The 22,755-nt window shown below is 38.8% G+C and overlaps 1 protein-coding gene across 2 annotated transcripts; it reads left to right on the top strand.

The window, feature by feature from the left end:
- The first annotated feature begins 1,619 nt into the window (after positions 1-1,619).
- Suv39h2 (suppressor of variegation 3-9 homolog 2) lies at positions 1,620-22,444 on the top strand. 2 transcript variants are annotated; one of them, XM_038333641.1, is made up of 6 exons: positions 1,620-1,712; positions 3,813-3,958; positions 14,022-14,696; positions 16,769-16,915; positions 19,707-19,836; positions 21,081-22,444. In XM_038333641.1, the coding sequence occupies exons 1-6, from the start codon at positions 1,682-1,684 to the stop codon at positions 21,185-21,187; spliced, it is 1,236 nt and encodes a 411-aa protein (XP_038189569.1). In that variant the 5' UTR covers positions 1,620-1,681; the 3' UTR covers positions 21,188-22,444. The 2 variants fall into 2 exon arrangements, with proteins under 2 accessions (XP_038189569.1, XP_038189568.1); XM_038333640.1 differs by having other exon boundaries at positions 1,682-1,934.
- The last annotated feature ends 311 nt before the right edge of the window (positions 22,445-22,755 follow it).

The following is a 22,755-nucleotide window of genomic DNA, read 5'->3' as shown; positions in this document are numbered from 1 at the left end:
CAAGACCAAAACTATTCTTTAAATTCTACAGACACAAATTTTAATAAGTGCTTTAAAAGAAAAGGTAGAGACAGAATGCCTAAGAAGTCTCTCTGAAGAAGTATCATTTGAGTCCAAACCTAACTAATAAGAAGATAGCCACATGCAAGGGGGATGAGTAGGGCCTTTAAACTTGAAAGTGACCTATTAGAGCAGGTTTGGGGGTTTATTAGAGCAGTGAGTGCTGGCTCATATCTGTGGTCCCAGCACACTAAGGAGGAAGCAAGAGAATCAGGAAGTCAAGGCGATTCTCACATGCAAAGCAAGTTTGAGCCCAGCCTCAGCTATGGGAGACCCTGTCCCCCAAACAACAATAGGGTTGCCAGCTTATTGTTTGTTCTTCCCACCAGGAAAGAGGCTCCAAGAGGACAGAGGCTGTTTTCCTTTCTTGTCTAGCAGATGCCTGGCACACAGGAGGTACACATGAAGGCACATAGGAGATACACATGAAAATATTTTTGAATATGCCTATGACACTTGAATTGTATGTCTATTGTATTTGAATTGTATATGTATTGTGGTTGGCTATGTACATAAGAATTTGAAAAACCATAGAACATAGTGGGTAAAGGGGAGAATGGTCCAAAGTAAGTGAGGAAAACAGACTTTTCAGGAAGTCTCATGGGCACGGGAAGGTGTGCTGTGTGGGGAAGTATTTAAAGCAGAAGGGCATGTTTCACCTCAGCTCCATGGGAAGTGGCTGAAAGGGGAGCAAAAGAAGAGGTCAAAGCAGTTAGGCTTCTTCGGCTGAGAAATGAAGATGTGGAGAAAGGCCACGGCCAATGAAATGGAGAGGAGACAGGCAGTGTGCGTCTGCTATTAGCACTGACGTGACTTGCTAATGGAATTACAGAAAGTCTTTTGGGTTTAATGGGCCTCCTTACAAGCTTCCAGATTTACAGTGATGTGAAAATGACAGTCACCCAATTCTCCCTGAGTGTACAAGGCTAAAAACTGAACCCAGTTTAAAGCGGGCAAGAATGTTAAATAAAATAAGTCCTTGTTGTAAGCGTACCTTGTAAGTTTGCTTTCACTAAGAGGAGCTGTTGGCAGCGTTGGCTGGATTTTGACAATTGTCAGACCCTGCCTTTGAGTTCAATTGCTTGCAACACGGCCATATCAACTCACCAGAATCTCTTTGAGTGATCCAAACAGACCACGTCTCTCCGAGCGAGCCCACGTGCACTCAATTTTGAGATCCTGAGCTGTAGTGACTTGGAGAGAAAGAAAAAATAGGGCTTGCTTGGGTTCGAGTGCTGAGGAACAGGGGTAGGAAAGAAGCTATCTGTGCAGACTAAGCCACACAGCACATTTTGCATTTTCTAAAGGGCATGCTATGCCTCCGTGAAGAGATTCAAAAGCACCGACCAGGGAGGGTACCCTGGTTAGCAGCCTTCGGCATCAAAGCAGGAGTGGAACCACCGAGGGGCGGGGCCCCATCAAGCTCCCGCCAACAGACCCCGCCCACTGCGGGCCGCGCACGCGCGGTGGCTCCGACGGCTGGGGTCGGCCTCCAGTGACGTCAGGACGCCTCGCTCCTTCCAGCCTCCCAGCTCCGGAGTCCCTCGCGGGCCGGGGCGGGGCGTCCGGCCAGCTGAGCTCCTCAGGCTGACCGCGCCAGTTTGAATGAAAGCTCCGCAAGATGGCGGCGGCCGGAGCCGAGGCCCCGAGAGGTGAGGCTGGAGCGCAGTGTCACCGGCCGCCAGGTCCGCTCCCGAGGCCCAAGCCCAGCCGGACGGCGATGTGGGCGGGACGCCGCCGCGCGGACACCCCGAGCGCGGTACCCTCGCGGCCGGCTACGGACCCGGGACTCGGCGGCTCCGCGCGAGCGTGGGTCCGAGTCCCGCGGGCCCGGCTCCTGGGTGGCGTGTGTGCACGCGCCGCCTCTTTCAAGGGTGAGCAGGAAAAGGACGCGCGCTGCCGCGGCGGCGGCCGCCACCTCCGAACGGTGGGAGCGGGGCTGAGGTGCGGTGCCCGCGTCCGGGCCGGCCGGCCTGGCATCGCGGTGAAGTGTCTCCGTGAGAAAGTGGGTGTGTGCAGACACGGCCCTGAGCTCCTGGAAACTTTGGGGGGCCCGGCTGGAACTTGCGGGTTATTTATGTGGATGCTGAAGCCGGGGACACACAGTGCGCGTGCGTGCGCCCGAGTCGCGCGCCCTTTGAAAGTCCCGGGTTTGTAAAGCAGCCTGGAAGGAAAAGGTGGTTCTCCAGCTTTCTTTCCTCCGCCTCACTCAGATGGTGACACTTTATTATCCCCCGCAACTCTACTTCCTTGAAGCGTGGCGGGGGTGGGGTGGTGGAAGGATTTTACAAGCGGGATGTCATAAACTAATCCGGACAATGAAACTTTGTTTCCTCCATCATTATAGGCTGTGGAATATTGTAAACCAAATGATTGCAGATTAAAAAAAAATACTCCGAAATGCTCAAAGTGTAGCATTTCTGTTGAGAGGTGCCTTGTGATTACACATAATGGTCTTCGTTCTGACGTTTTCGTATTCAAAACCACCTTCCATTCATTCTAGGGTTGTGTTTTTGGATTCTCAGCTAGGGATAAAAATTTTTAAACAACAAACACCTTGGGTACATAACCAAGAGGATGCTCCTTTGCAGATGAGTAGCACAAGGTTAGCCTTACACAAAACACCCTTAGGATTTTTAGAGGGAGGTGACTATAAGACTTTTTTTTATAGTTGTCTTACCCCCAAACCACCACACCTAAGCAATCAATGTATTCTTGCAAATTTGGGGAAAAGACTTTGCCTTTTGCTTGTGCCAGAAATAGTCTTTTGCAGTGACTGGAGCCGGGAAATGACGCTTAACAGTTTTCTGCGGTGAAGTTCTTAGGGATGTGGGGAAGTTAGAGCAGCTGTGTTCTCCCTTCCTTGACCTTCACGTCAGTACAGAACTGTGGACGGCTGGCCTGATGCCTCAATGATTCATTTTGTTTGGTCACCTCTGTTTTCATTACTCTCACCTTTTTTAATGGCTCTGTACCCAGGAGGATTGGGCCCTTGCCATCGTTAGTTTCGGGATGGAGCCCAGTTCATTGCTGGCCTCTGTAAAGTTACTGTTAGTACGTCTGACTTCTAAGTCTTGTTTATGGATTATTTACACTGAGTATTCTGCTTTGTATGCTGACCTGAAAACAGGGCAGGAAATGAGCATTACTTACGGTGCTCTCCTTTTCAAGTAGACGTTTCTGGTTTATGCATGTTGATGATACATTTTACCATGGGCAAAATAAATGAAGCTCAGATTCCTCTTGCAGTATTCCAAAATGGAAAAGGTAGGGTATGGATTTAATTGCAGAACTATATTTCAGATTTAAAAGCTTACTGTGCTACTAAAAGAGATTGAAAGAAGAAAAGGTTACTTTTAAATTGTAATTGTTTTAGAATATATATTAGATGTCTTTCTAACAATATGTCATAGAGGGCTGTTTATTAAGAAAACAATTATATTCTGTGTAAAATATAATAGAACAGTAAAAAAATTACTGCTTTTTACTTTTGCCTTTATATGTAATCCTAAGAAAGCCTAGACATGAAATATTTAAGTGGTCAATCAAGAATTAGCCATTGTCAATAAAACAGTAGGATAGAAGTCCAAGTCACCAAAAATAGCTCCTTGTCATGTAACTTTTTCCTAAATACACATAATTGGCTTCTTGTTGTGTGTGTTTCTAGACTATTGTCAGTTGAGAGGTTTTGACGTTTTTGTTTCCTCCTAGTAGCTATTTTATTAGTAAAGAATTCTATTTTCTTATTGTAGCTTGGTGTGTGCCTTGCCTAGTTTCACTTGATACTCTTCAGGAATTATGTAGAAAAGAAAAGCTCACATGTAAATCGATTGGAATCACCAAAAGGAATCTAAACAATTATGAGGTGGAGTACTTGTGTGACTACAAGGTAGTAAAGGTAAGGCAATATCTAGCCCCTTGACAGAGACCTGTTCATACTGGACTATATCATGTTTCTCTAACATAAAAATAGCCTGAAAAATAAGCAAAGCTCTTCTTACTGTTTAAGGTTGTAAGTCATAGATTTTTGTGCATTGTCATCGATTTTTGTCAAGTAACTCTGAAGGGATTTTGAAGTATAAGTGCTCTTACATTAGAATATGTAGGGTATTTATATCATTTTACATCCAACTCTTGATTATCTCCTTATGGATTACCGGAGCAAATGTGTTGTGTCAGATTGACTTTTCCTGTAATTCATGCTGTTCCTGGATCACATTTCCCATAATCAGCTGGAAGGAACCTGAGGTTTCAGGCCAGCTGTAGAGTTCACTGGCCCTCCAGAAGCATCACCATTTACATCTCCTGCCCTCCTGTCACACTCGGTAATGGCGTGATAGAATGGGCTGGCTTTCATGGTCATTTCAAGCCTTTGTTTCATATCTTCAACTTCAGCAACTAATATAGTTGCTTTGTGTTTCCCTTTATTCATCTTAAAATGTGTTATTCTAATAGGCTCTTTGATCTAAACCCTGTAATTCATTTGCTTGGAGCTTTCTACTGGCCATTAATCTCAGTTCTTGCAGATAAACAATCAAGAATCTATTTAATGTGATTTTTCCATCTCTGATGAGCCTCTTAGTAAGTCCATTTCTTCCTTTGAATGCCTGTCTTCCTGTGGTAGCATTGCCTTCCCCATATGGAGATCTTAGTCAAGCTTCCATCTCTACCAGCACCCTCAGCACCCTACCACTGAAAGAGCCTAACATGTGCCATCTTGGTTTAGAATCCCTAGCCTGATCAGCCTAGCTGGGCATATCATCTGATCATATGCAGTAGCTCCATTAGAACATACTTTTAAGCCATGCCTGGTGGCACAGACCTGTAATCCCAGCTACTAGGAAGGATCACAGCAAATTCAGGCCAATCCTGTGGAACTTAGTCTCCTTACAGTCCATTTCTGAAAAGGTTGTTAAAGGAAACTAAAGCTCAGTGCAGAGCATGTGCCTGGCATTCATAAAGCTCCAGCAATCCCCCCACCCTGGGAAGAAATACCAAACAAACCAAACTCCTTCTATTCTCATTGTTTAGTTGTACTTGACAAGATTTTTACCTATTTCTTTGTTTTCTTGTATCAGTGGTTTTCCATATATATATATATATATATATATATATATATATATATATATATATATTTGTTTTGTTTTTCGAGACAGGGTTTCTCTGCAGCTTTAGAGCCTGTCCTATAGAGCTAGCTCTTGTAGACCAGGCTGGTCTCAACTCACAGAGATCCGCCTGCCTCTGCCTCCCGAGTGCTGGGATTAAAGGCGTGCGCCACCACCACCCAGCTCGGTTTTCCCAATATTTAGTACTGTTTTGGACCTTTTCCTCTCCCCTTGCTTTCTCCTATTCAACTGAAGACTTCTCGCCTTCTGCTTCTATGAATTTAAGCCTTTAGCATTCGATCTTCGTTCACCATGAGTTCTCTCTATCTTTGGTCTTTCAAAGGTGTCACCATGTTTTCCTGGTGACTCCCCCAGGACTTTACCAGAACTTGTGGTTTCTTTTTAAGTAATTTAGACGGGTTTTCTATTTAGTCCCAGGCTGGTCTTGAACTCACAGTCATCATGCTCTGGCCTCTTCAGTGCTGTATAAAATACATTTTCCAGCTTTGTGTCTTTTAAATATTGAGCTCTTCTTTTCACTCATTTGTGTCAGTAATATTCACATCTTCTCTAACCTTTGGCCTCCCCTCTCTACTCACACAGGTATTTTATTGTATATTCTTTCTTATCTCATTAAAAAACTTTTATTGCAATAAAATTTGCTTATTTAAAGTATTCAGTTCAAATCTTAGTATACTCTCAGAGTCAGTTTTAGGACCTTTTTCATTAAATTTTTTCATTTTTAGTTTTTTATTACTATCTAAATTTCAACTACCATCCCTAAGCAACTGCCAGATCTATTTTCTTCTTCTGTTGTGTGCCTCCTCCTCCTCCTTCCTCTCTCCTCAAGGTATGTGCACCAGAGAAGGACCTCAGATATCCTCCTCTGTCACTGCTGGATTGCTTTAGACTGGGTTGCTAGCTAAACTTTGGGCTAGGCTGGTAGGCAGCAAGCCGCAGTGATGAGCCTATTTCTGACCCCAGTAGCACTGGGGTTACAGGTGCATGTGGTTTTGGCAGATGTTTTATGACTGCTGGGACTTGAACTCACGTCCTCCTCCTTGTGGAGCAAGTGCTCTTACACTGTGATCCATCTTATCCCAGTTGTTTCCATCTGGGGGCTATTATAATTAATCCTGTTATGGATGGTCATATGCTAGTTTTTGTATGGACATGGTTTTCTCTTGCAGTGGAATTGCTAGGTCATAAGATATTCTTGTTTAACTCTTGAGAACTGCCAAGCTTTTCCAGAACTCAGCACCATTTTACTTACATATCAGCAGAGTATAAGAGTTTTAGTTTCTGTGTATCTATCCTTGTGAGAAGTGCATTTCATTGTGGGTTATATTTATATTTCTCTAAAGATTAATGATGTCCAACATCTTTTTATCATGCTCTTACTGGACACTTGTATCTGTTGTGGTGAACTAATTATTCAGATCCTTTGCTTATTCTAAAAATACTGTACTTATTTACTTACTTATTTGTGTGTATTTGTGTGTGTGCATGCATGTGCATGGGTGTGTAGTGCCTGCACATAGGTGTGAATGCTTCTGTGAGCACATGTGGAAGCCAGAAAATGTCTGTCCATCTTAGCCTTATTCTTTTAAGACAGAATCTCTTATTGAGCCGGATACATTTCATTTAGGCTAAGGTGAGTGGTCATTGAACTCCCAGAATCTGCCTCTCTGTACTTCCAACACTAGAACTGCAGGTCCATGCAGCAATGCCCAGGTTTTGTTTTTGGGGAGGTGGGGGACGTACTGTGGATTTGAACTCAAGTCTTTATACTTTGCATACCAAGTGCTCTTACCTACTGAGCCGTCTCTGCAGGTCTCCCATCCCTTACTCAGTTTTTAAAGTTGTATTCTATTAAGTTATTTAGTTATATATTATACATAAAAATCCCTTGTCAGATATATGATTTGTATTTATTTTATCCTGTTAATTTTCTTTTAACTTTTTAGCCCATTTTATTCCAGTTTGTGGGTCCCTATCGCTGACCACCTATTGTCAAGTTTGAAGACCTTAAAGTTTTTTGGACTACTTTGTTACATTTACCGTGGTTGGTTTTCTTCTTTGAGACTCTCTTGTCTATGGAAGACTGCCTAGATGTAATCTTTAGCAACTTAGCATCTCTGTCCTCCAGTTTCTTTATGAAATAAGGGTAGTGACAACACCACCACCAATTAATTATAGTGCATAATTAATATTTAATGGATTAATATTGATTTTTTAAAAAATATTTATTTATTATGTATACAATATTCTGTCTGTGTGTATGCCTGCAGGCCAGAAGAGGGCACCAGACCTCATTACAGATGGTTGTGAGCCACTGGGTGGTTGCTGGGAATTGAACTCAGGACCTTTGGAAGAGCAGGTAATGCTCTTAACCGCCGTCTCTGCCTGGTACTGGCTGCTCCCAGGGCCCGCTGTCTGCCACCACATGGCCTGCTACCACCATTTGGGACCTACAACATTTCTGCTGCCTACTGCCGCTGGGGATTGTGCAGCATTTTTAAAAAATCATAACAATAGCCCCACTCACAATGACAGGCTTTGTCCCTTGAAAAATTTCTTAAGGTATATCAGTATCTGAATATCTAGAAGCACTAGTGTATTTACTACCTGGCTCAAACAGAATAGTTTATATCTAACAGTAGATTAATATTTTTGAAAGACAGCACATCTGAAGTAATTTTTTAGAAATTAGAATAGCAGAAATCATTAAGCTGCAACTACTGTTTCTCCCCCACCAAGACGGTTTCTCTGTAATAGCTCTGGCCATCCTGGAACTCACTCACAGAGATCTCTGCCTCTTGAGTGCTGAAATTAAAGACATGAACCAGCACTGCCCAGCAACCTCAATTTTTTTTTTTATTATTTTGTGTATGTGAGTGTTCTGCCTGCATACATATCTGTACCACACATGTGCCTGGTACCCAAGGAAGTGGTGAGCCACCATATATGGGTGTTGGGAATTGAATCCAGTTCCTTTGCAATAGCAATAAATGCTCTTAACCACTGAGCCAATTCTCCAACCATATAATCCAAATTTTAAGGACTATAAAAGTAGAGCTTTCAGAAAGGACTTTCCTGTGGTTGCATAATTTTTTTTTTAAAGTTTAGAGAAACCCTGTCTCGAAAAACCAAAAAAAAAAAAAAAAAAAAAAAAGAATAAAGTTTAGGATCTATAACCCAGGTGTCAGGTTCATTTCAACCATCCATCCATCATCTGATTTATGTTAAGTGTTTTGCCCACATGTATGTAAGTGTGCCATGTGCGTGCAGTGCCTGCAGAGGTCAAATGAGGATGTTGTATCCCCTGAAGTTGGAGTTATAGACAGCTGTGAGATGCCATGTGGGTTCTGGGAACTGAACCTGAGTACTCTGGATGAGCAGCCAATGCTGTTAACTGCTGAGCCAACACCGGAGTTCCTTTTCTGTTAGTTGCTGGCATGAAACCCTTCTATAGACCTTCTGTTGATAATGCTGGTTCTCAACTATTTATACAATAACACTGGTGTTGTGGTATGATATGGACTATGATGGTTATCACAAAAAAATGGCAGAAATAAGGAATAGAAATGTAGAAAATGTTTTTCTGCTGTGCACATACCTTTAATCTCAGCACTTGGGAGGCAGAGGCAGGTAGATCTCTGAGTTCAAAGTCAGCCTTTTCTACAGAGCCAAGGCTATACAGAGAAATCCTGTCTCGAAAAGCCAAAAAGAAAGAAAGAAAATATTATTTCCTATATTTTCATGTATACTTTAAAAACTTAGATATTCATTATCATGTGTTAGCTATAGTCGGTTAAAATTGATAAACATGCTGCGTGGTGGTGGCGCACGCCTTTAATCTCAGCACTTGGGAGGCAGAGGCAGGTAGATCTCTGTGAGTTCAAGGCCAGCCTGGTGTACAAGAGCTAGTTCCAGAACAGGGCCTGTTAAACAGAGAAACCCTGTCTCAAAAACAAAACAAAACAAAACAAAACACCCCAAAAAAATGAACAAAACAAAAAACCATTGAGAAACCATGACTGGTTCTCATTTTTTGAAAGTTCATAATATTGTTTTTATTTTTATATTGCATTAATTCTAGAAATCATTTTTGTTGCACATACAGAAGTATTCAAATTTTGATTAGTAGTATTGTGCATGTTTTGAGGCTATGAAAAAAATTTTCCATCCCTTCTCATGAATTGCTCATAGTTTAACTTAGAAATGGAAGCATAGGCAAGTTGACAGTGCTCAGTTGTTGGGCAAGAGAGGCAGGAAGGATGTCACAAAAGAGTTGTTCTTTAAGCTATTTTAAAAGATGAATGGGGGTTTGGAGAGATGGCTCAGTGGTTTAGAGCACTAGCTGCTCTTGCAGAGCATGTGGATTGGGTTTGCTGCACTCAAATGATGACTCAAAACTGTGTACTGTGTATTACCAGTTTCAGGGGATCTGCTGCCTTCTTCTGGCCTCTAAGGGCACTCTACACACATGGTGCATATACATGAACATACATGCTCATTTTCTTTTAAGTGAAAAGGTTTCTCTACACATAAGATGAGATTAAAATAAATTCTCTAGGCAATTGTCTTATAGCATTCTAATCATGGAGAACTTCGTGAGCAAGCAGCAGAAAACTGGCTTTCAGGTGAGTTTAGTGTGGTTAGAGAGTAGTGAATGAATGGGATTATAGTGGGATGTTACAGTGAGAGCTATCAGGAACCAATCTCAAGAAGGTTGTATTATTTGTTGTTTTTTTACATGTATTTATTTAGCGTGCTGTGAGTGGGGAATGTACCCTGGCATGTATGTAGGGGTCAGAGAATAACTTTGAGTTGGTTCTCTCCTTGTACCATGTCAGTCCTGGAGATCAAGCTCAAAGAAAGCATTAGAGCTCAAGTTCCAGTGACCCAAAAAGTTGCCTATATGACATAGAGATTCATAGCTTTTCTTGGATTCTCAAAAGGATAAACACCCATTTAATATAAAAAGGGGCCAAGAAGCCATGCCAATAAAGAAAGTAGAAATGATTAGAGAAAGTGATGCCTTGAGCCCTAAGGAATGTAAGGTCGTGACTACTGCTGTAGAAGAGAGGTCAGATTAGCTGAGAACAGAAGACTCAGCTGGCTTGGTAGGTTGTAAAGTGGAGTTAAATGCATAGGTACTTAAGCTTCACTCAGACCATGGCTTTTAAGAATTGTAAGAAGTACTGGAGTGGCCAACAGTAAATAAAGTTCAGCCAAGTGTTTAGGGTTGCCCACGCTTACTTGTGGCATTAGCATTGCAGTGTTCATCTCCCTTCAGCATTCTCAACTACAAACTGAACAGATCCATGTTGTAAATGGTTTTTTTTTGATGTTTATTACAAGCCATAACTTTTGCTTTCATCTTGCCTACAGTGTTCCATACATACACACAAAAAGTCAGCCTTTGATAGTAGTCTTTTCTGCTTTCTTTGTTCTCTTTTCTAATTGTCTGACCCCTAATGATTACCATCTTTCTGTTTTAATAGTATTGGTTATGTTATTTTGGCATTTAAAATTGAATTGTCTTCCATTGATATTTATTTCACATATTGTCTTTTTATTTGTTTGTTTGTTTGTTTCACATATACATGCGAGGTATGCTAAAAGCCAAAAAGGTTTTTGACTTTAATTTTGAATTATAGGTTATTAAATTAATTAAATTTGCCTTATAAGTCAGTGGTTTTTATAAAGTAATCTTATTTTTCAAAAATTGAAGTCTTTTTTTAGATTTAAAAAATGAAATATGCTCATAAAAGACTACAAACCAGAAATAAAATATTAATATTTTCATACTGTTTTGTCAAAAACAATCTTGTTTTTAAAGTATATTTCCTGTACAGGAATTGATTAGTTACCAGTGTGTTGCTATATGTATATAAAAACTTCAGTCATTTTAAATACAAGTGACTTATCCAAGATTAACCATTACAGTTATTTGGGAAGTGAACTTCAATGATGTTTCTTTTCATTTGAGTGGTAATTTAATCATGCAGCCTAGAGCCAGTACTTGTCTTTTATTATTTTCTGCAGTAAAAGTGCTGTGTTGCTTTCTTCTGGTATCAAAAGTCAAAACTTAAGAGTTATAGGGAATAGATGGGTTCAGACAATGCTAGTTGGAGCTCATAACTAGTTTTGTGGAGGTAGATCTGGTATCAACAGTACTAAATTATCATTACTTGACTGAAGGAAAAAATCTTCAGGCCTTAGGCCCAATTAGACACACTTTGGTGTGTATCCAGGCTTTCTATTTCTCCTTTCTGTAATGACCATACATACATAACATACATACATACATGCATACATTATTATGATCATATAGTTTGTGTACTATATATCGTCAAATCATAATTAAATACATTTTAATAGAAAAAGCCCAAACATATTTTGAACGGTTTTCAAAATGAAACCGTTCTTTTAATTCATATGAATTATGATAGATGAATAGGACATAAAAAATTAAGGTACTGATAATGAGGATAAGATAAGCTCACTTGTGGGAGTGCAGCTGTTCTTGAACTGAATTTGTACTTTAGCAATATACCAAAGACCCTGAGTCATTTGTGCTGAAGTCATGGGCTAGGGATGGGGTTATAATCAATGTATATCAGTGTAATGCTTGTCTGGCATGTGTCAGTCCAGAGTTTGAGCTCTAATACTGTGTGTGTTTTGGGCAGGGGGATGATTAGTAGGTAGTAAAACCAACTATTATATCTATTCCTACTTAATAGTAAAAGTTAATGAAATTTTCACAGGCAAATTTATTGCAATAAATAAGTAATTTTTTTAATATCCGCAAATTAAGAAAACACTGGACAGCAAGATGGCTTAGTGCATAAAGGCACTTGCCATCAAGCTGGACAAGCTGAATTTAATACTTGGGACCCACCTGGTGGAAGTACAGAACTTACTGTTGCTTGTTGTCATCATTATGCACACATGTATTATGGTACATGTATGTGTACCCATACAAATATATACTTATACACAAATAGATGTCTGTTGTGGGAACTCCTTTAACCAAGAACATTTAAGATACTGGCCCACTTTGGGCATGGTCTATGTGTGGCCCTTTTTCTGCTGCATTCAGTTCCAGTTCCCAGCACACACAGAGGACTATGGATTGCTACCCTTACTGATAGTTTATCCCCAAATAAGCCTTTGTTACACTCCATTCCAGGCTATTGTGGAACTCTTTGATACAACTACAATTCAGGTCCCACATTGGGCGCCATTTTCAAAATGAAGACTACCTTTGTTTCCTGACTGCCCAGACCCGAGTAATCATACATAAACTATACTTATTACAACCCTACTTGCCCAGCATCTTAGGAGTATTCCTACCTAGCTCTTATATCTTAAATTGACCCACTTATATTAATCTGTGTATCACCATTAGGCTATGGTTTACCATAAGGTTTCAGTGTCCTCCTTTTGCAGCTACATGGCATCTCCTTGACTCCACCTACTCTCTGTATCTCTGTTCTGATTTCCCACCTGGCCATATTCTGCCCTGCCATTGGCCAAAGCAGCTTCTTTATTAACTAGTGTAATAAAACATATTCACAGCATACAGAGAGAAATCCCATATCAGATGTCATGTAAAAAAGTTAAAAATAACAAATGTTTAATCACCATAGTTATTTTTTTAATTTTATGTATGTTGGTGTTTTGCCTATATCTATGTCTGTGTGAGGATGTCAGATAACTGGAGTTATAGGCATTTGTGAATTGCCATGTGGGTGCTGCAAATTGAACCCAGGTCTTCTGGAACAAGAGCCAGTGCTCTTAACCAGTGAGCTATCTCTCCAGCTTCCCACCCACTTTGATATTTTAGTAGCATTTCTGAACTTACTTTACCTTGGGGTCTGTGGATATATGCTAGCTGTTCTAAGATGAAGAAAAATTACTGAAAGACATCACTTTAGAATTTACTATTACTGTACATGAACTGCCTTTAAATTAGGCCCTTAGCAGTGTCAGCTGACCTTAAGGAAAGAAACAGTCACTGTGTGTAAAAGAGACTTCAGAAACCATGGTGGCAAATAACATTCTAGATGATAAGAAGTGGATCTTTGCTGTCCTTCATGCCTCCTACTTAAGCTACACAGGTTTCTCTAAATGAGGTCAGCATTTATTAAAATGTTAATATCTGGTAGAAAAAATGATGTGAACTGCAGTGTTACTTTAATTTCTTGGTAACCACATACAAAGTAGTAATTGATTTCAATAATATATTTAATTCAATATCTATAAAATATTTCAACGTTACAGGCATTTTTAAAGGTAAAGATATTTTGCACCTCCCATTCTTGAATATCAGTGCAGTATTTATGCACAAAGTATATCATTTGAGTATAGCCACATTTCAGGTTCTCAGTAGCTACATGTGGCTAACAGTGATTATCCAGCTTATCTTTAGAACATCTAAGGGATGTGTGGCCATGACATTGAGGATATAAATTCCTACATGTCCAGTGACCATTATTATAACCCTTAGAGAATACATGGAACTATGCTGGCCATATGAGCCACTAGCCTAATGTTTGTTTTGGGACCACCTGTTTCCATGATCAAGGTAAATAATTTTTTTGTTTGACCTAATACTATTTAGTAAAAGTCATAGGTTTCAGTGCCTTTATCTTTCTCTAGATAGGATGCTTTGGTCTCTTGTCAGATGCTACATCCCATTAAATAGTGTGTTTCAGATAGCATACAAAAGTTCTGTTTATCTGACTTACACTTTACTTGGCTCTTCATGTATTTTGAATTATTAAGAGAAATGCCACTATAGAGACTGTCATAATCTGAATTGTATTTTATTTCTATTTTAAGGATGTAGAATATTACCTTGTAAAATGGAAAGGATGGCCAGAGTCTACAAATACTTGGGAGCCCTTGAGCAACCTCAAGTGTCCACAACTGCTGCAGCAGTTCTCCAGTGACAAGAATAGTTTCTTATCTCGGGTAAAGAAAGGGAAGGCAATCACTCCAAAAAACAGTAGGAAATCCTTGCCACCTGCTGTCGCTGAGTACATTGTAAAGAAAGCCAAGCAAAGAATAGCTCTCCAGAGATGGCAAGATTACCTCAACAGAAGAAAGAACCACAAAGGGATGATATTTGTTGAAAATACTGTTGACTTGGAGGGCCCACCCTTAGACTTTTACTACATTAACGAATACAGGCCAGCTCCAGGAATCACCATAAACAATGAAGCTACCTTCGGATGTTCATGTACAGACTGCTTCTCGGGACAGTTCTGTTGTCCTGTTGAGGCCGGAGTTGTTTTGGCTTATAATAAGAACCAACAAATTAAAATCAAACCTGGCACTCCCATCTACGAATGTAACTCAAGGTGTCAATGTGGACCTGACTGTCCCAATAGGATTGTACAAAAAGGCACACAGTATTCACTGTGCATCTTTAGAACTAGCAATGGTTGCGGCTGGGGTGTAAAAACCCTTGTGAAGATTAAAAGAATGAGTTTTGTCATGGAATATGTTGGAGAGGTACATTAAATTTCTCCTATGGATATGAGCTTTATACTTTCAAAAAGTTACCTTTCTACCCTTAATGTAAATACGTGATACGTTTTGATGTTATCATTTGCAGATATGTAGAAATTCATTTTCAGGTTTAGGAGAAAGGTTCACTGGTATAGTTAAAAATGTAAAACTTGGAGCTGGAGAGATAGCTTAGGGTTTAAGAGCACTGGCTGTTCTTCCAGAGGTCCTGAGTTCAATTCCCAGTCAACTTACATGGTGGCTCACAACCATCTGTAATGAGATCTGGCGCCCTCTTCTGGCCTGCCGGGCATACTGGGAGGCAGAATGTTGTATACATAATAAATAAGTCTTTAAGAAAAAAAAAGTAAAACTTTTTATATGAGCAAATAGATAATAAAATAAATTAATAGTTGGCATTCATTCATAACCACTGGCTGAAGCATATTTTTTAAATATACATATATATATGTTTAGTTTTTCAAGACAGGGTTTCTCTGTTTAGCCCTGTCTATCTGGAACTCTCTCTGTAGACCAGGCTGCCTTGAACTCAGAGATTCGCCTGCCTCTGCGTCCAGAGTGCAGAGTGCTGAGATTAAAGATGTGCACCACCACCACCTGGCACCCATATTTTTTAAACTTAACTATATTTACACAGAAGTCTTAAGAAGAAAGTCAGGCCTACTTACATAAATGCTGACATTGAAACTTTGAAGTTACATTTATTTCATTATTTAGTCCAGTATGATTAAATTTCTTTTCTGTTTTTTATCAGTATGAAGGACATTACTGAGCAGAAAATATTTTTAGTATTGTCAAGTATGTATAAAAGCATTTATTGCAGGGTGGTGGTGGTGCATGCCTTTAATCCCAGCACTCAGGAGGCAGAGACAGGTGGATTTCGTGAGTTAGGAACCCTGTCTCGAAAAACTTTAAAAAAAAAAAGCATTTATTATAATAATAAATAAATAATAATAAACACTACCCTGAACTGCAGACTATTCTCTAATTACCAAATACTAGCATATTTCTTTTGATAACTCATATGCATAAGTATTAAAATAGTACTCATCATGGGCCACAGCTAACACCTTAGTATATTAAACCCTTAATCTTCAAGTTTATGAAAGAGGACTTATCTCCACTATTAAAAATGAAGAAGCAGGCACAAAGAATTTTAGCTAAGAATATATATCACTTTGGCTGGTGTTGGTGTCTTCAGCTGAACACTGACCAAGCTGTGACAGATTCCATGGTAACAGGGATGTTTGGAATCTAGCCAGTGCCTGCCTGATGCGCGAAGCTGAATTACATCCCCAGCCCTAGGGCATGATTTTGAGTTGAAGCTTTTGTTCTGAAAAACAGCTTTCCAAATGGCTCATTGCATATATAACATAAAGCCTGTTGTATAACCAGTTTCCATGTGTTAGTCCTCATAGGACACTGGTTCTCAACCTGTGGGTCGCAAAACTTTGGGGATCGCAAAGCAGATATTTACATTATAGTTCCTAGCTGTAACAAAATTACAATTATGAAAAGTAATTTTATGGTTGGGGTGACCTCAGCATGAGGAACTGTATTAAAGGATCGCAGCACCAGGAAGGTTGAGAGCCACGCTGTAGAGCCTTTTGAGAGTGCATACTCTTGTGAAGGTAACCTTATTCCTCTGTCCTGTTGAGCATAGGTGGGCAGCTCTTTGCACAGCAGGATTATAATGCAGGTAGTACAGAACCATATCTCAGCTTATCTCAGATTTCATTTTCAGTAGTCCTTTATACAATCACTTTCCCTCATTTCTATACTGTTTTTTCTATCTAGCTTTTAGTTCATATGAACGTTTTGATGACACTTGAATTTCTTTTTAAATATTTGTATCAGTGTTAGTAGCTTAATAATGCTTCTTTGGCTCCACAGTAGCTGTATAATATTCTGTGGTTTTGCAGAGTACTGTGTCACCTGTAGTCCCAGCTATGCAAGAAACTAAGGTAGAAGAGCTTTGGAGTTCAGAAGTTTGAGAGAGCCTGTCACAAAAAGAAAAACATAAAACTACAGTTCTATTGTTGTTTCTCCCACCTTAGGTGATCACAAGTGAGGAGGCTGAGAAGCGTGGACAGTTATATGACAACCAAGGAATCACCTATCTTTTTGATCTGGACTATGAATCTGATGAATTCACTGTGGATGCAGCGCGATATGGAAATGTGTCCCATTTTGTGAATCATAGTGTAAGGAGCAGTAAGACAAATAGTTCAGTTTAGTGCTGTTTGGATGATTTCTCCTTAACTGGAAGATAACCATTTTTATATAGCCATTCGTAGTATTTTAATATGAGGGCTTCTATTAAGTCAGGACATTATTGCTATAATATAACATACATATTGAGGTGTTTACCAGTTACTATGTTCTACTAGTCTTTATATCTTACTTCATTTAAACTTTCCAATAACTTTATAGGGTAGATAGATAACTTCATAGCAGAAGAGGGCAATTAATAAGCAAGGGAGTTAAGCAAAAGTTTTGAAGACTCAACAAAGTTATCTTACAGAAGCTAATACTACTAAATTGTACAGTGTGCAGTAACCCTTTACCTTAGCCACATTTTATTCTCCATATTTTCAGTTTCCTACTTAACTGTAGTCCAGAAATATCCAGTGGGAATTCTAGAGATAATCCATTCTTAGTTTTAAGTTGTTTGCTATTCTGGTAAGTAGGTGAAGTATTCTGCTGGAATCTTGACCCATCCCTTTGTTCAGGGTATATACACTGTAGATGCTACCTCCCAGTTACTTAGTACCTCTCTGGATTATCAGGTCAACCATTACAGTATTATTTGTGTTCAGGTGACCTTATTTTACTCAGGAATTGCTAAGAAGCACAGGATTAGTAATGCTAGCAATTTGGATTTGCCCAAGTGTTTCCTTTAAGCCACAAGGTTAAAGTACAATAAGATATTTTCATAGAGTCAACACTCATATAACTTAAAATTGTTCCATTTTTGTTATTTGTTAATCTCTTACTGTGTCTGAAAGTTACAAGTATATATGTATAGGACAGAACCCTACAGTATAGGGTTTGGTACTACCACCAGTTTCAGTCGTCTGAGGATAAGGAAGGACTACTGTACAGTTAAGGTAACAGAGTTGCTGTTTTGTTTTGAATGTCAGTGTGTTAACACTGCATTAAAGCATTTAGGATTATTTCCCTAAATTATAAATTAGTATCCTTTAATTTTTAGTTCATGTTTTAAAAAGTTAGATCTGCAGTCTTTTTAAGATTTTATTTGTGTATGTGTGTGTATATGTGCACAGGTGCCTGTGGAGGTCAGAGGGGCATCAGACCCCCTGGAGCTGGAGTTACAGGTGTTTGTAAGCCTAATGGGGGTGCTCAAAACTCAGGTCCTCTGCAGAGCAACGAGTGAGTGCTCTTAATTGCTGAGCCATCTGGCCAGACCCCTAGAACCACAATTCCAGAATCTTCTACTTTATAAAACTTGTTTCTAAAACTAAGGACAATAATAATTATTGGGCACCTTCTAAGTACCAGACAATAAGCCCAGTGAGGTTAGTACTTTTGCCATTTTATATATACGTGGCAGATATTAAGGAAGTATGTCTTAGATAGTATGACATGTAGCCAAGTTAAGATGTGTGGTGGATTGCTTACCAAGAATTGTGTGTGATCTCAGTGAAATGTAAGAGACTGTCTAGACTTCCTTTTTGGTTGCCTGATTTGTTTAAGTGTTTGTTTAAAATAATTTCTTCTTAATGACAAATTTGAGATTTAGCCATCCTCAGTATCTTAGGGGATTGATTAGTCATGAGACCCCCTGAAGGTGCCAAAATCCTTATTAGTTCTTTATATTAAGTTTGAGACATATATAATAACTCAATCCTCTTTTATCCATTAAATCATCCATAGATTACTTCTAATGCCTATTAGAATATAAATAGTTGTATTCACAGACTGAGGACAAGATCACTCAACCTGTATATATACAAGACTATGGTATGATTTTTCTTTTCTATAAATTCTTTTATAATCTAGTTAGTTGACTCTGCAATTGGTTGAGTACAGATGTGGAACCTATAAGTACAGAAGGCCAGCTCTACTACCAACATATACTTCCTACTTGGGGAAGATTAAACACCAATTTAAATTTCTTGGTGTGGGGTTGGAGAGATGGCTCAGAGGTTAAGAGCACTGACTGCTTTTCCAGAGGTCCTGAGTTCAATTCCCAGCAACCACATGGTGACACACAGCCATCTGTAATGAGATATGGTGCCCTCTTCTGGCCAGCAAGCATACAGACAGACAGAACACTCCATACATAATAAACAAACAAACAAACAAATAAATGTTTTAAAAAATAAAAGTACAGCAGCACTTGGGGGCATGGTTCAGCAGGTAAAGTCCTTGGCATATCTAAGTCTGCCCCCAATATGTTAAAAATATAAAATGTTAATATTTTATATTTTTATATTTATTTTACTAATAGGTAAATATAACAAGATTGAAAGTGTGATTTCAATTACAATATGTTAAAAAAATAAAAAATAAATTCTTGGTGTGACTCCCTAGATCTTTCTTCTTGCATATTCTCTAGTTTAGTGTTCCCAAAATACTGAACAAGTACAAATAAAAGTTTAAGCAATGAAACTATATAATATAAAATTTGAGTTCCATGGTGCTGATTTTATTTTAAAATAGTTATTTAAAGTATCTATACACACATATTATTGAAATAGTTACAAGTAAAATGTTCATGATATAGATGGAGTAAAATTCTCCAGAAAAAAAAAGCTAAGACAAAAGTGACATATTGGATACTTGATTTATCTTTTTCTATGAGTGAGAGCTTCTTATATATGAAAAGTGTATTTTAAATGTACATGCCATCGGAAGCGCTTGGTTGGCAGAAGTTCAGTGGGTATATGGGAGGCTAACTCACCCTGTGCTGTGGAGCGCAGACGGGCACCTTCGTGCCAGTCTCACTTCAGCAGCTTTTCTTCTCTTTAGTGTGACCCAAATCTTCAGGTGTTCAGTGTCTTCATCGATAACCTTGATACTCGGCTTCCCAGGATAGCACTGTTTTCCACAAGAACCATAAAAGCTGGAGAGGAGCTGACTTTTGATTATCAAATGAAAGGTATGGTTTTCAAGAATTATTTCATTGGTATTGGTTTCAGTATGACAATGAAGGCAAGCCAAGCTAACATCAAAGGTAAAAGAAATCAGGCAGGGGAGGACACACTAAATAAATATATGTGGAGAAGATGGAACACATTACTCTGTACTAATTTAAAAATATTTAAAAATGAAAGTAATTGGTGTGTGTCTGTCATCTTAAGGTCCAAAGCCCATCTGACAACTAAAGCTAGCCCTCAGTCTGTCCTCTAAGTCACTGCAGACTGATTTTTCTTAGGACTTCCATTTTGGAAGCTGATTTACAACATCTTTTCTCAATACTATTAATATTAGTAAAAATATAAAGGTTTTGAATTTTTACTAATAGGTAAATATAACAAGATTGAAAGTATGATTTCAATTACATATGAATTACTTCCTTCTTGAATATAGCTTTTTAAAGTATTTAATTATATTGCCTATATTGTGATTATGAATATTTTCTATGAGCAGTGTGCTTTACGTGCTGTTCCTGCTTGGCCTCACTGCCTGTGCTTCTCATGGTGTATAAAAAGAATAATTGTACATTGGACTTTCTCTTACACTCTTGTTTCTCTTCAGATTGTATAAATCTTTCACCTTTTACATTGAACTTTCTCAGTAAATGTCATCATGGCAGATAATTCACATTAGCCTGTCCCATTGTTTCAAAACACCTCAGAACAAATTGTCTCAGGATTTCACAGAAGTACAAAGCCATTTCCTTGAAAGTTAACCAGTGCCTTGAGAAAGTAATCACCATTGCTAGCTTCAGGAAAGCCAGGGTTACACAAAGAAACCCTGTCTCAAAAACCAAAGCCAAACAAAACAGAAGATTGAAAGTATTCTAAAGTATCTTTTATGGTTGGGACTGGGTCTCACTATATAGCCCTGGCTAGTTTGGAACTCATTGTGTAGACCAGGCTGGCCTCAAACTCAGATCCACCTGCCTCTGCCTTCTGAGTGCTGGGATTAAAAGTGTACCCAACCATGCCCAGCTAAAATATCTTTTTTAAAATAAAGATTTGTGTGGTGTGTTCATGTGAATATGGGTACTCAGAAGGGGGCATGGGATCACCTGGAGCTGCAGTTTGAGCCAGAAGTAAGCTGCCTGACATGGGTACCAGGAACTAAACTCTGGTCCTCTAGAAGAGCATGGACTACTCTACCTGCTGAACCATTTTCAAGCCCCTATTCTAAAATATGTTTCTCTCTCTGTATTTTCAGGTTCTGGAGAATTGTCTTCAGATTCTGTGGACCACAGCCCTGCCAAAAAAAGGGTCAGAACTGAATGTAAATGTGGGGCTGAGACTTGCAGAGGTTACCTCAACTGAAACTTCAGGAAACGGAGCACATGATTGTGTTTTGTTCTAAGAACTGAAAAAGTATTTTCTTTTATTATTTCTATTATCAAGATTATATGTATGTTAATATACAACTTGTGTCTCAAGATAGTTGCAAAGTACATTACTGTTGCTTTTGATGAGGACTGCAGGGGCCGGCCACTTAAATAGAATATATTTGGTGGTTACATACTAAATATGGAAAGTGAACCATTTGCAAATCACTGTGTACTTCTTAATAGGCAAGTATCCCCTTTAGTGTCTGAAAAGCAATGAGGCAATGGCTGTTGATATAAAACCTTTTATCATGACTCAAATAGATAATTCAGTATAGGCAAATGTACAAATTTTATTTTATTTTTTTATACTATATTGTTCCTGCTTAATATTCACTGATCTTGTATTTGAGACAAGTAAGCGACACTGAATTTTTTTACTGTATTTTCTACTTCTACATTAAAACATTGACATCTTAATGATATGTTTCAGGTATAAAAAGAAGTGTGAAAAATATTCTTTTAGCTTGATCTCATTCTGAAGCAATAGAGACCATTACAAAGACTGTATGTCGGAACTTGAAATTCTTAGATTTTTAATCCTGCTGAAGAAAAATCTCTAATCTCCTTCTCTAGAAGTCCATAGTGGCTGGCCATTATGCTTCTTTGCAAGGACATAACAGTGTGGCTAAGAGGACCCGTTGGGAGTGCCAGGCAGGGTGAGTACAGAGTGAGCCACAGCGTGAACCGAGTCACACTGAGTAGCTCTCATCTCAGCAGAAGAGCAACAGCCTCGGAGAGCACTTGTCCCTAATGGCAGTGTAATTCACATCACATTACTGTCTCTGCCAGGCAGTTTTAATATTTCCTTTCCACTAAATTTAATTATTTTTGCATTTTCTGTATGTCTTTGAAAAGTAACCTATATTTGAACAGATATTGTTTTATACAAGAACTTTTAAATGGATAAAACTAAGTTTGGCCAAAGTTATGTCTTATTGAACTTTTATTAACCTGTGGGGATTAGATGGGATTTTCCCATGTATAAAACACAATAAAGAAAAAAACTTACTTTCATCTTTCTGGGTCTGGGAGTTCTAATCATGGTGTCCAGTGTGAAGACCAAAAAAGAAAGAAATGGCAGCAAATAATCCTTTCAGTGTCCTGATTAAGATTTACCTAAGCTCACTGCTCCAGGCCTTAATAGGCTGTAATAAGCTCAAGTAAAATGAACTGAATCCAGGAATTCAGCACTTCCTTTATCTTCTCTTAATCTGTTTTGGGAGAAGCTGTAATGTTATTCAGAATATTGCCTTCACAAGGCTACTTGTTCACAATACATAGGATACACTGTTTGCATATTTGAGATCTCATTCTATGTTTGCTACCCAGAATTTTCAGAATGTGTCAAGAAAATATATATATTTTAATTGCATTTGTTTTTCTTTGAGAATCTTAAAATCATTCTAGGTGTGATTTTCTTCTCCCTGGATGGCCAAACTCACTTTGAAGTATTCTCAGGTTTAAAGATAAGATTTAAAAAAAAAAAAATTCAGTGTTTTA

This window comes from Arvicola amphibius, chromosome 6, assembly GCF_903992535.2.
Source record: "Arvicola amphibius chromosome 6, mArvAmp1.2, whole genome shotgun sequence".
In the NCBI taxonomy this organism is placed as follows: domain Eukaryota; kingdom Metazoa; phylum Chordata; class Mammalia; order Rodentia; family Cricetidae; genus Arvicola; species Arvicola amphibius.
This window is presented reverse-complemented; position numbering and strand designations above follow the sequence as displayed.